Source organism: Pseudophryne corroboree, chromosome 6 (assembly GCF_028390025.1).
Source record: "Pseudophryne corroboree isolate aPseCor3 chromosome 6, aPseCor3.hap2, whole genome shotgun sequence".
NCBI lineage: Eukaryota > Metazoa > Chordata > Amphibia > Anura > Myobatrachidae > Pseudophryne > Pseudophryne corroboree.
Genome location: NC_086449.1, coordinates 6,361,598 through 6,374,394, shown reverse-complemented (window position 1 = coordinate 6,374,394; position 12,797 = coordinate 6,361,598). Strand labels below are relative to the sequence as shown.

At 49.9% G+C, this 12,797-nt stretch overlaps 1 protein-coding gene and 2 pseudogenes across 3 annotated transcripts in view; 2 read left to right on the top strand and 1 right to left on the bottom strand.

The window, feature by feature from the left end:
- The window catches only part of LRCH4 (leucine rich repeats and calponin homology domain containing 4), a 129,440-nt gene that overhangs the window by 99,257 nt on the left and 17,386 nt on the right, over window positions 1–12,797 (top strand). For all 3 annotated transcript variants that reach the window (XM_063930709.1, XM_063930708.1, XM_063930707.1), the window contains 5 exons: window positions 4,883–4,934; window positions 5,015–5,089; window positions 5,252–5,349; window positions 5,441–5,578; window positions 5,659–5,736. In XM_063930709.1, the coding sequence (XP_063786779.1) occupies window positions 4,883–4,934; window positions 5,015–5,089; window positions 5,252–5,349; window positions 5,441–5,578; window positions 5,659–5,736 (441 nt within the window). The remainder of the gene's footprint in view (window positions 1–4,882; window positions 4,935–5,014; window positions 5,090–5,251; window positions 5,350–5,440; window positions 5,579–5,658; window positions 5,737–12,797) is intronic.
- Window positions 3,619–3,737, bottom strand: LOC134937663 (5S ribosomal RNA; annotated as a pseudogene).
- Window positions 3,965–4,083, top strand: LOC134937147 (5S ribosomal RNA; annotated as a pseudogene).

Below are 12,797 nucleotides of genomic sequence, written 5' to 3'. Positions count from 1 at the left end.
CTGATTTGAAAATACGATGCATGTTTTTAGAAATAAGGTGTAGTGTCTATATGAGAAATATGTGGTATTTAATAGACTTGAATATATTTCTTAATCTACTTTAATAATGGAGGGACTATTGGATAGTAAAAATTGAATGGACACTCTATAAAAAAAACTATAGATCATTGTGATTTTATTTAGTTAAGTATAGTCCGGAATGGGATTAGAACCCAGGGTAATCTATTGGTAGTCCGTGGATCTCTCCATTAGGCTATGCCTGTTACGGCTAGCCTGGGTGGTAATTTATATGTAGATGTATAGAGGTGATAATCTACTCACGTGTTGCCACTGTTAAAAACTAGTAAAAATGGTAAAAATGTTTACAGTATTTATGTAATATCCTTTTGGTAAGGATGTGATTAGTATATATGATGTTTTAATTTGTATTTTTGAGGGATACGGTCCCTGTAATATAGTGAGATTGAGTTATTCAGCTGACCACAAAATGCACATATGCTTATACACCTGAAGCACACCTGCCTCCTATAATGAATGAGAGGTATCGATTGGAGGAGATTCTTCTTAAATAGAGGTGTGCTCAGTACAGATGGCTACCTTCTGATGAAACCGTTAAAATTCTATAACGGAGAAACGCGTTAAGGGCACTCTGCTAAGTGCTTTTGAACATCCCCCACTAGAACTGTGTGGCAGACATCTCTGCCGTGCACCTGGAGGATCAGCATCACTACTATTCACTACAAAGCCTGTAACTGATTAAACTGGGCTCTGGTGAGGAGAAGTCGGACGGCTCCACCAGGGGAAATCCAGCGGCGCGCTGCCGTAGCTGGGTGCCGCAGGACATCGCACCACACATCGGATCCACAGGTTCCGGCAGGGGGAAGCCGGACGGCTCTAACAGGGAAGACTCCTGAGGCATACCGCCGCAGCTGGGCACCTCACAGACGGACACAACACGCTTCATGTGCTCAACAGTGGCAGGGAAGATACAGTGATGATTAGCCACGGCTGTCCTCTGAGGGAAGATATCAACACCCAGGCTGCGGTGAGGTGAGACATAGTTCTCTAAACTGACAATCATCCCTCTGTTGTTAGACATGTTATCATCTGAGTGTCAGGGGATGAGAGGTACTTTCCCTGTATGGTAAACTAAGTCTGTCCATATACGAATATATTTAAAGCTCCACAGTTTGAATAAAGTATTGGAGCAAGGGGGGACTTTTGCTGCATCATTTCCTGAACATTAGGTTAACTTATGAAGTTCAAGTGGTACTGTGGCCGGAGAGACCCCAGCCCACGTGGACAATGGCCGCTGCGGCACTTGAGGGGTTAACCCTCGTGCCCGGCGCCATATTATGGGACAATGGGCGCTTGGCGTCACTGTTAAACGTACTTACGGCGCTGGGCGCGGACTGTTTAAAAGTTTGTTTAATGATGTGTTTTAACATGTCATATGTAGTGCTCTGTGCACAATTGTAGGATTACATGTTTAACTGTATTTATTTTATATTCAAGATATGGTCACCTGTACTTAAAGGGGAAAATGCACTTACTCTTATCAATGTCTGAATAATCATCTCCTGTCAGTAGGAAGTGGCATGCTAATGGCCCTGTCCTAGCAGAGAGGTGTGAATGACAAAACCTTTTGATGTGTAAGTACCTTAGAGAGAGATGTTACTCACAGGAATCTCCTTATCCCATATGTAAAGTAGTTCTGGGCTTGGAACCTGTTTCATGTAACTGATTTAATTGATATACGAACCCTGAATGGCAGGTGCAGGAAGGAAGACTGTTTGTTTGTATTGTAGCCTTTCCTGTTGTAATCTCAAACACTGGGTTTGCCTGGAGATGTGAATGAGACAGAAACATTTGTATTTTGAAGCTATGTGATAAATTTATCAATAGTAAATGTTAATCTGATGCCAAACGTCTGGGTGACAGGAAGGGGGATATTGTTTTATTGCACTTATCTCCTTTTGAAATGTAATTTATTTATTGGTATTTTGTAAAATAACCTGATTGGTTGGAGAAGACAGGGAGGGCTTACCCCCCTGTGGTACTGTGTGGAAAACTGACATAAAAAGGAGACCTGCGTGCCTCCAGAGTTGTATTGTAGTTGTACCATCTTATTCTGCTGGAACATCTTGCTGTATGCTGTTGCCCCTAGCAATAGGGAAGAGTTCTCTTTAGAACTATTAAGCAAATAAATACCATTTGCCTCAAGAAGACCACGTCATCTTGTGACCTACAGGGTTATGCCAAACATACCCTCGTCCTCCGGCTGTCCAGGGAAGCACCTAACGTCTCCAAGTTCCGCCTTCCACCAGCGACCGGCAGAGGCCTAGCAAGTGGCTAGTGGGGATTCGTCAACACCACACAGGTGTGGTAAGGCAGTGCGTCAGCACATACAGAGCAGAACCGTAATTCCAAACGCCACGGCAGGTTAGGAGTTTGGTGGCAGCATAAACCTGCCCACAGCGCAGTGGGTGGAGTCAGTAACAGGCGGTTACTGACGGTAAGCGGGAATCCCCTATGTGGTCAGGCCTCGTGTGACCTAACCTTCCATTCTGTGCGCAGGAGACGGGACGCGAAAGCGGTGAGTGCTTTCGTACGGGACCGTCCTGTCACAGGTACCCATACACCAACTCTGTGGATAAAGAATCTAGAATCTGTTGATGTGGGACATTGAGCTGTATTCTAGCCACAAAGTGGAAATAAAAGGAAATTTGAAGATAATTCTGCAAATAAGTGGCAGCTGGTGATAAACACATTATCCTGGACTGACTTGTGCTTCTATTTTATGCTAGTTCCTATTGTGTAGCAATATTAATTATATTGTTTCAAAAGCCTATAGCGATATTATGCATATGTTGATGCTATAATAGAATTTTATAGTTTTTAATATGAAATAAAAATGTTTAAAATCTGTATGCGCTCTCTCACATAAGTGATTTTCTTTTTGGAAATGAGTCTTACCCTGAATTCCCAAAATCCTTTCCTTGTACTGTCAGCTCTTCCGGGCACAGTTTCTTTAGCTGAGGTCTGGAGGAGGGGCATAGAGGGAGGAGCCAGTGCACACCAGTAGTCCTAATTCTTTCTTAGAGTGCCCAGTCTCCTGCGGAGCCCGTCTATTCCCCATGGTCCTTACGGAGTCCCCTATCCACTACGGACTACGAGAAATAGATTTACCGGTAAGTAAATTCTTATTTTTTTAATGTTAACGTTTAAAATGAGATTACCCATATAAATGATCCATGTGAAATAAATTTATTATAATTAAAGATTTATAAAATGTTCTGGTCTGTTTTATCACAATGTGTGATTGGAATGGTTGTAGACATTTGATCGTCTTACCCCCATTTCCCCTGACCAGTACAGAATATCTGTATTGATGGGACCCGGGGAGTGGTCATAAAGGATTATTTGACAAGTACGTCCCAATAGGTCTACTTAAATTCAAGAATTGATGGTCACCAGCATTCAAAAGGACCTGACTTTCTGACGTATGCCACAATGATTGGTCGTAAGCCTCAAATATGAAAGAATATCATAAAAGTAAGAGTTAGTGGTTATACTGCTGTTGGCGTCACAACTCACATAGAAAGGGAAATAATCCCTGCTCTACAACACCAGGTACTCGCATGAAGTCTCCTCTCCCGGTACTAACCCGGCACAACGCTGTTTGGCTTCCAAGATGGGACGAGATCGGGCATTGGCAGCGTGGTATGATAGTAGAGAGTTTATATGATAGTACACCAATGAGAGTGCACCTATATACGAAATAAGAGAAAAAGTGGAGAGAGTTTGGAAAGCCAAAGAAAGAGATGAATAAGTGGATCTGCTTTCTACAGCAGATCCACATATTTTCTACTTATTCATCTCTTTCTTTGGCTTTCCAAACTCTCCACTTTTTCTCTTATTTCGTATATAGGTGCACTCTCATTGGTGTACTATCATATAAACTCTCTACTATCATACCACGCTGCCAATGCCCGATCTCGTCCCATCTTGGAAGCCAAACAGCGTTGGGCCGGGTTAGTACCGGGAGAGGAGACTTCATGCGAGTACCTGGTGTTGTAGAGCAGGGATTATTTCCCTTTCTATGTGAGTTGTGACGCCAACAGCAGTATAACCACTAACTCTTACTTCTATGATATTCTTTCATATTTGAGGCTTACGACCAATCATTGTGGCATACGTCAGAAAGTCAGGTCCTTTTGAATGCTGGTGACCATCAATTCTTGAATTTAAGTAGCCGTATTGGGACGTACTTGTCAAATAATCCTTTATGACCACTCCCCGGGTCCCATCAATACAGATATTCTGTACTGGTCAGGGGAAATGGGGGTAAGACGATCAAATGTCTACAACCATTCCAATCACACATTGTGATAAAACAGACCAGAACATTTTATAAATCTTTAATTATAATAAATTTATTTCACATGGATCATTTATATGGGTAATCTCGTTTTAAACGTTAACATTAAAAATCATGTTTTAAACATTTCTTTTCATATGTCATAGGAATTTTCCTTCCTTTCTAAAGAGTGCGCCCACACACGAGCCTTCTCTCTCTCCGCTTTGACAGTACATGTACTCTCTGGCTCTGGGCGCACCACCAACTAGGACCACGTCATCAATTTAAGAAAAAACAGAAGTTTTTTTCTTCCTAATTTTGTAGGGTTTATTTGTCCGATTTTGGTTTTCTTATATCAATTTTGTATCAATTTGACTGGTGCCCGATCGTCCTCTGTCTAGTCAGTAGGCAGTGTTGTCAGGAAGTACTTTACTCTCATTGGTTTGAGGAAGTACATCTGTGCTCTCATTGGTTGGAGAGATGCTGTGAGGCTTTGTCTGATAACTCTTTATATTTTTGTAGGGATGTCCGAGCAATGCGCAGAGTCCGGCCCAGCCTACCTCGCTGCCCGCAGGTCTGTTACTAGGTGTCTCCGGGATTAGTCTGCGCTGGTGCCCCCCTGTGGTTGGTGACTGTCTCCATTTGTTCTTTCAGACTCCTCTCCCACTCAGAAACCCAACAGTTTCCTGTTCCGCTCTTACTCCCGTGGAGCTGTCCGAAACACAGCAGGTGACTATGTCCTTTCTCCCTGTTCTGTTATTGCACCCAGTGACTGCCAGCGGCCCCCCGTGCACCTCCTGCAGCTGCCCTTGCCACCCCGAGCACGGCAGACCACCCAGTCCCACCTCCTCCGCCTGACATCTGCTGCAGTGTACCCCTTTTATTCCCCAGGCTCTGAGCAGGGCACCGCCGAGCAGTCCAGTCCAGTGCGGTTACGAAGTTCTCGACCTCCGCCGGATGAGAAGGCCTTAGTAGCACAGCTCCGCAAGGTATGCCCCGTCCTCTATGGCTGTCCAGCTGTCCTGTTATTCCTGTGTACCTACCTACTGGAGATTTGGTTGTTGCCTTCCCCTTTTTCAGGACATTGAATCCCATCTGAAGATCACCCTGGAGGAGCCGCTCTGCGAGTGTCTTGCCAACGGCGTCACCCTGTGCCAGCTGCTGAACAACCTGCGCCCCCGCTTCATCCCATTCATCAACGTGCCCTCACCTGCTGTGGTACGGTGACCTGTGACACTAGTGAGACTCGGGGGAGGGAGATCCGTAGCCTCTGCTTACGTCACATTATTGTCTTCCAGCCAAAACTCAACCCTGTCAAGTGTAGGAAGAATGTGGACAGCTTTCTGGATGCCTGCCGGAGGCTGGGGGTGCCTGAGGTAACTATAGTATGATCTTACTGCCTGTTCTGCACAGTGTGTCGTTGGTGTACCGGCACTGCCTATTGTAGAGCCATCATTGGTGTACCGGCACTGCCTATTGTAGACCAATCATTGGTGTACCGGCACTGCCTATTGTAGACCAATCATTGGTGTACCGGCACTGCCTATTGTAGACCCATCATTGGTGTACCGGCACTGCCTATTGTAGACCCATCATTGGTGTATCGGCACTGCCTATTGTAGACCAATCATTGGTGTACCGGCACTGCCTATTGTAGACCCATCATTGGTGTACCGGCACTGCCTATTGTAGACCAATCATTGGTGTACCGGCACTGCCTATTGTAGAGCCATCGTCAGTGTACCGGCACTGCCTATTGTAGACCCATCGTTGGTGTACCGGCACTGCCTTTTGTGTTTGGGTTATTCAATCCTACCTCTGTTACTGTTGTGTGGTTCCGGCCTATATACCGATTAGTGGTGACGTGAAGAGTTTTTACCGTTCGTTTTATTCACAGCTTTAGTTTTAGTTAAATGTAAGACCTTTGTCCATCAATTTCATCCGTTAATTGTGCAGAAATAATAATTCCCAGGAAAGCAAAATTCCTCAATAAGACCTAGCTCAGTTTACATTCAGAGGGAAGCAGCCCGTCCTAACCTGAACCTGGCAATTACGCCGCTCCCTGGATCATCAGACTATGGAGTGTTACCAACCCCCGGGGCACTGTGTGTCCCATCTCTGGGACGGCATCCAGTGCTTCTGTGTTTGCAAGATGCTCACAGTCTGCCACTCTTACTGCAAAGAACCCTTTACATTTCCTTACTTCCAAACGCTGAGGACTAGTCAGTGAATCCCGCAGTGACATTCTGCTGTGACTGTGCACAGAACATACTGTCATAGAAAGTCTATAACTGTACACAGCATTATGTCATACTGGGCACTGTGTGTGCGCGCTGTTCTGTCAGATCTACATAGTGAGAGGGTATTGTATGATAGCTTTGTGTAAAAATGTATGTTACTGAGAGAGTCCACATTTGGGCCTCACCTTGCTGTCCCTCCCTCAGAGTACCAGCTGTATGTATAGTGTAATGGAGATGTAAGGAAAGCCTCCTTCCCCACAGGCTGCCGGCTCCCAGCAGCTCCTGACTGTGCCCTTAGTGTGAGCAGCAGCTGTATGTATAGTGTAATTGAGATGTAAGGAAAGCCTCCTTCCCCACAGGCTGCCGGCTCCCAGCAGCTCCTGACTGTGCCCTTAGTGTGAGCAGCAGCTGTATGTATAGTGTAATGGAGGTGTAAGGAAAGCCTCCTTCCCCACAGGCTGCCGGCTCCCAGCAGCTCCTGACTGTGCCCTTAGTGTGAGCAGCAGCTGTATGTATAGTGTAATTGAGATGTAAGGAAAGCCTCCTTCCCCACAGGCTGCCGGCTCCCAGCAGCTCCTGACTGTGCCCTTAGTGTGAGCAGCAGCTGTATGTATAGTGTAATTGAGATGTAAGGAAAGCCTCCTTCCCCACAGGCTGCCGGCTCCCAGCAGCTCCTGACTGGACCCTTAGTGTGAGCAGCAGCTGTATGTATAGTGTAATGGAGATGTAGGGAAAGCCTCCTTCCCCACAGGCTGCCGGCTCCCAGCAGCTCCTGACTGTGCCCTTAGTGTGAGCAGCAGCTGTATGTATAGTGTAATGGAGATGTAGGGAAAGCCTCCTTCCCCACAGGCTGCCGGCTCCCAGCAGCTCCTGACTGTGCCCTTAGTGTGAGCAGCAGCTGTATGTATAGTGTAATGGAGATGTAGGGAAAGCCTCCTTCCCCACAGGCTGCCGGCTCCCAGCAGCTCCTGACTGTGCCCTTAGTGTGAGCAGCAGCTGTATGTATAGTGTAATTGAGATGTAAGGAAAGCCTCCTTCCCCACAGGCTGCCGGCTCCCAGCAGCTCCTGACTGGACCCTTAATGTGAGCAGCAGCTGTATGTATAGTGTAATGGAGATGTAGGGAAAGCCTCCTTCCCCACAGGCTGCCGGCTCCCAGCAGCTCCTGACTGGACCCTTAATGTGAGCAGCAGCTGTATGTATAGTGTAATGGAGATGTAGGGAAAGCCTCCTTCCCCACAGGCTGCCGGCTCCCAGCAGCTCCTGACTGTGCCCTTAGTGTGAGCAGCAGCTGTATGTATAGTGTAATGGAGATGTAGGGAAAGCCTCCTTCCCCACAGGCTGCTGGCTCCCAGCAGCTCCTGACTGGGCCCTTAGTGTGAGCAGCAGCTCTGTGTATAGTGTAATGGAGATGTAGGGAAAGCCTCCTTCCCCACAGGTTGCCGGCTCCCAGCAGCTCCTGACTGGACCCTTAGTGTGAGCAGCAGCTGTATGTATAGTGTAATGGAGATGTAGGGAAAGCCTCCTTCCCCACAGGTTGCCGGCTCCCAGCAGCTCCTGACTGGACCCTTAGTGTGAGCAGCAGCTGTATGTATAGTGTAATGGAGATGTAGGGAAAGCCTCCTTCCCCACAGGCTGCCGGCTCCCAGCAGCTCCTGACTGGGCCCTTAGTGTGAGCAGCAGCTGTATGTATAGTGTAATGGAGATGTAGAGAAAGCCTCCTTCCCCACAGCCTGCCGGCTCCCAGCAGCTCCTGACTGGGCCCTTAGTGTGAGCAGCAGCTGTATGTATAGTGTAATGGAGATGTAGGGAAAGCCTCCTTCCCCACAGGCTGCCGGCTCCCAGCAGCTCCTGACTGGACCCTTAGTGTGAGCAGCAGCTGTATGTATAGTGTAATGGAGATGTAGGGAAAGCCTCCTTCCCCACAGGTTGCCGGCTCCCAGCAGCTCCTGACTGGACCCTTAGTGTGAGCAGCAGCTGTATGTATAGTGTAATGGAGATGTAGGGAAAGCCTCCTTCCCCACAGGCTGCCGGCTCCCAGCAGCTCCTGACTGGACCCTTAGTGTGAGCAGCAGCTGTATGTATAGTGTAATGGAGATGTAGGGAAAGCCTCCTTCCCCACAGGCTGCCGGCTCCCAGCAGCTCCTGACTGGGCCCTTAGTGTGAGCAGCAGCTGTATGTATAGTGTAATGGAGATGTAGAGAAAGCCTCCTTCCCCACAGGTTGCCGGCTCCCAGCAGCTCCTGACTGGACCCTTAGTGTGAGCAGCAGCTGTATGTATAGTGTAATGGAGATGTAGGGAAAGCCTCCTTCCCCACAGGCTGCCGGCTCCCAGCAGCTCCTGACTGGGCCCTTAGTGTGAGCAGCAGCTGTATGTATAGTGTAATGGAGATGTAGAGAAAGCCTCCTTCCCCACAGGTTGCCGGCTCCCAGCAGCTCCTGACTGGACCCTTAGTGTGAGCAGCAGCTGTATGTATAGTGTAATGGAGATGTAGGGAAAGCCTCCTTCCCCACAGGCTGCCGGCTCCCAGCAGCTCCTGACTGTGCCCTTAGTGTGAGCAGCAGCTGTATGTATAGTGTAATTGAGATGTAAGGAAAGCCTCCTTCCCCACAGGCTGCCGGCTCCCAGCAGCTCCTGACTGTGCCCTTAGTGTGAGCAGCAGCTGTATGTATAGTGTAATGGAGGTGTAAGGAAAGCCTCCTTCCCCACAGGCTGCCGGCTCCCAGCAGCTCCTGACTGTGCCCTTAGTGTGAGCAGCAGCTGTATGTATAGTGTAATTGAGATGTAAGGAAAGCCTCCTTCCCCACAGGCTGCCGGCTCCCAGCAGCTCCTGACTGTGCCCTTAGTGTGAGCAGCAGCTGTATGTATAGTGTAATTGAGATGTAAGGAAAGCCTCCTTCCCCACAGGCTGCCGGCTCCCAGCAGCTCCTGACTGGACCCTTAGTGTGAGCAGCAGCTGTATGTATAGTGTAATGGAGATGTAGGGAAAGCCTCCTTCCCCACAGGCTGCCGGCTCCCAGCAGCTCCTGACTGTGCCCTTAGTGTGAGCAGCAGCTGTATGTATAGTGTAATGGAGATGTAGGGAAAGCCTCCTTCCCCACAGGCTGCCGGCTCCCAGCAGCTCCTGACTGTGCCCTTAGTGTGAGCAGCAGCTGTATGTATAGTGTAATGGAGATGTAGGGAAAGCCTCCTTCCCCACAGGCTGCCGGCTCCCAGCAGCTCCTGACTGTGCCCTTAGTGTGAGCAGCAGCTGTATGTATAGTGTAATTGAGATGTAAGGAAAGCCTCCTTCCCCACAGGCTGCCGGCTCCCAGCAGCTCCTGACTGGGCCCTTAGTGTGATCAGCAGCTGTATGTATAGTGTAATGGAGATGTAAGGAAAGCCTCCTTCCCCACAGGCTGCCGGCTCCCAGCAGCTCCTGACTGGACCCTTAATGTGAGCAGCAGCTGTATGTATAGTGTAATGGAGATGTAGGGAAAGCCTCCTTCCCCACAGGCTGCCGGCTCCCAGCAGCTCCTGACTGTGCCCTTAGTGTGAGCAGCAGCTGTATGTATAGTGTAATGGAGATGTAGGGAAAGCCTCCTTCCCCACAGGCTGCTGGCTCCCAGCAGCTCCTGACTGGGCCCTTAGTGTGAGCAGCAGCTCTGTGTATAGTGTAATGGAGATGTAGGGAAAGCCTCCTTCCCCACAGGTTGCTGGCTCCCAGCAGCTCCTGACTGGACCCTTAGTGTGAGCAGCAGCTGTATGTATAGTGTAATGGAGATGTAGGGAAAGCCTCCTTCCCCACAGGTTGCCGGCTCCCAGCAGCTCCTGACTGGACCCTTAGTGTGAGCAGCAGCTGTATGTATAGTGTAATGGAGATGTAGGGAAAGCCTCCTTCCCCACAGGCTGCCGGCTCCCAGCAGCTCCTGACTGGGCCCTTAGTGTGAGCAGCAGCTGTATGTATAGTGTAATGGAGATGTAGAGAAAGCCTCCTTCCCCACAGCCTGCCGGCTCCCAGCAGCTCCTGACTGGGCCCTTAGTGTGAGCAGCAGCTGTATGTATAGTGTAATGGAGATGTAGGGAAAGCCTCCTTCCCCACAGGCTGCCGGCTCCCAGCAGCTCCTGACTGGACCCTTAGTGTGAGCAGCAGCTGTATGTATAGTGTAATGGAGATGTAGGGAAAGCCTCCTTCCCCACAGGTTGCCGGCTCCCAGCAGCTCCTGACTGGACCCTTAGTGTGAGCAGCAGCTGTATGTATAGTGTAATGGAGATGTAGGGAAAGCCTCCTTCCCCACAGGCTGCCGGCTCCCAGCAGCTCCTGACTGGACCCTTAGTGTGAGCAGCAGCTGTATGTATAGTGTAATGGAGATGTAGGGAAAGCCTCCTTCCCCACAGGCTGCCGGCTCCCAGCAGCTCCTGACTGGGCCCTTAGTGTGAGCAGCAGCTGTATGTATAGTGTAATGGAGATGTAGGGAAAGCCTCCTTCCCCACAGGCTGCCGGCTCCCAGCAGCTCCTGACTGGGCCCTTAGTGTGAGCAGCAGCTGTATGTATAGTGTAATGGAGATGTAGGGAAAGCCTCCTTCCCCACAGGCTGCCGGCTCCCAGTAGCTCCTGACTGGGCCCTTAGTGTGAGCAGCAGCTGTATGTATAGTGTAATGGAGATGTAGGGAAAGCCTCCTTCCCCCACAGCCTGCCGGCTCCCAGCAGCTCCTGACTGGACCCTTAGTGTGAGCAGCAGCTGTATGTATAGTGTAATGGAGATGTAGGGAAAGCCTCCTTCCCCACAGGCTGCCGGCTCCCAGTAGCTCCTGACTGGGCCCTTAGTGTGAGCAGCAGCTGTATGTATAGTGTAATGGAGATGTAGGGAAAGCCTCCTTCCCCCACAGCCTGCCGGCTCCCAGCAGCTCCTGACTGGACCCTTGGTGTGAGCAGCAGCTGTATGTATAGTGTAATGGAGATGTAGGGAAAGCCTCCTTCCCCACAGGCTGCCGGCTCCCAGCAGCTCCTGACTGTGCCCTTAGTGTGAGCAGCAGCTGTATGTATAGTGTAATTGAGATGTAAGGAAAGCCTCCTTCCCCACAGGCTGCCGGCTCCCAGCAGCTCCTGACTGGACCCTTAATGTGAGCAGCAGCTGTATGTATAGTGTAATGGAGATGTAGGGAAAGCCTCCTTCCCCACAGGCTGCCGGCTCCCAGCAGCTCCTGACTGGACCCTTAATGTGAGCAGCAGCTGTATGTATAGTGTAATGGAGATGTAGGGAAAGCCTCCTTCCCCACAGGCTGCCGGCTCCCAGCAGCTCCTGACTGTGCCCTTAGTGTGAGCAGCAGCTGTATGTATAGTGTAATGGAGATGTAGGGAAAGCCTCCTTCCCCACAGGCTGCTGGCTCCCAGCAGCTCCTGACTGGGCCCTTAGTGTGAGCAGCAGCTCTGTGTATAGTGTAATGGAGATGTAGGGAAAGCCTCCTTCCCCACAGGTTGCCGGCTCCCAGCAGCTCCTGACTGGACCCTTAGTGTGAGCAGCAGCTGTATGTATAGTGTAATGGAGATGTAGGGAAAGCCTCCTTCCCCACAGGTTGCCGGCTCCCAGCAGCTCCTGACTGGACCCTTAGTGTGAGCAGCAGCTGTATGTATAGTGTAATGGAGATGTAGGGAAAGCCTCCTTCCCCACAGGCTGCCGGCTCCCAGCAGCTCCTGACTGGGCCCTTAGTGTGAGCAGCAGCTGTATGTATAGTGTAATGGAGATGTAGAGAAAGCCTCCTTCCCCACAGCCTGCCGGCTCCCAGCAGCTCCTGACTGGGCCCTTAGTGTGAGCAGCAGCTGTATGTATAGTGTAATGGAGATGTAGGGAAAGCCTCCTTCCCCACAGGCTGCCGGCTCCCAGCAGCTCCTGACTGGACCCTTAGTGTGAGCAGCAGCTGTATGTATAGTGTAATGGAGATGTAGGGAAAGCCTCCTTCCCCACAGGTTGCCGGCTCCCAGCAGCTCCTGACTGGACCCTTAGTGTGAGCAGCAGCTGTATGTATAGTGTAATGGAGATGTAGGGAAAGCCTCCTTCCCCACAGGCTGCCGGCTCCCAGCAGCTCCTGACTGGACCCTTAGTGTGAGCAGCAGCTGTATGTATAGTGTAATGGAGATGTAGGGAAAGCCTCCTTCCCCACAGGCTGCCGGCTCCCAGCAGCTCCTGACTGGGCCCTTAGTGTGAGCAGCAGCTGTA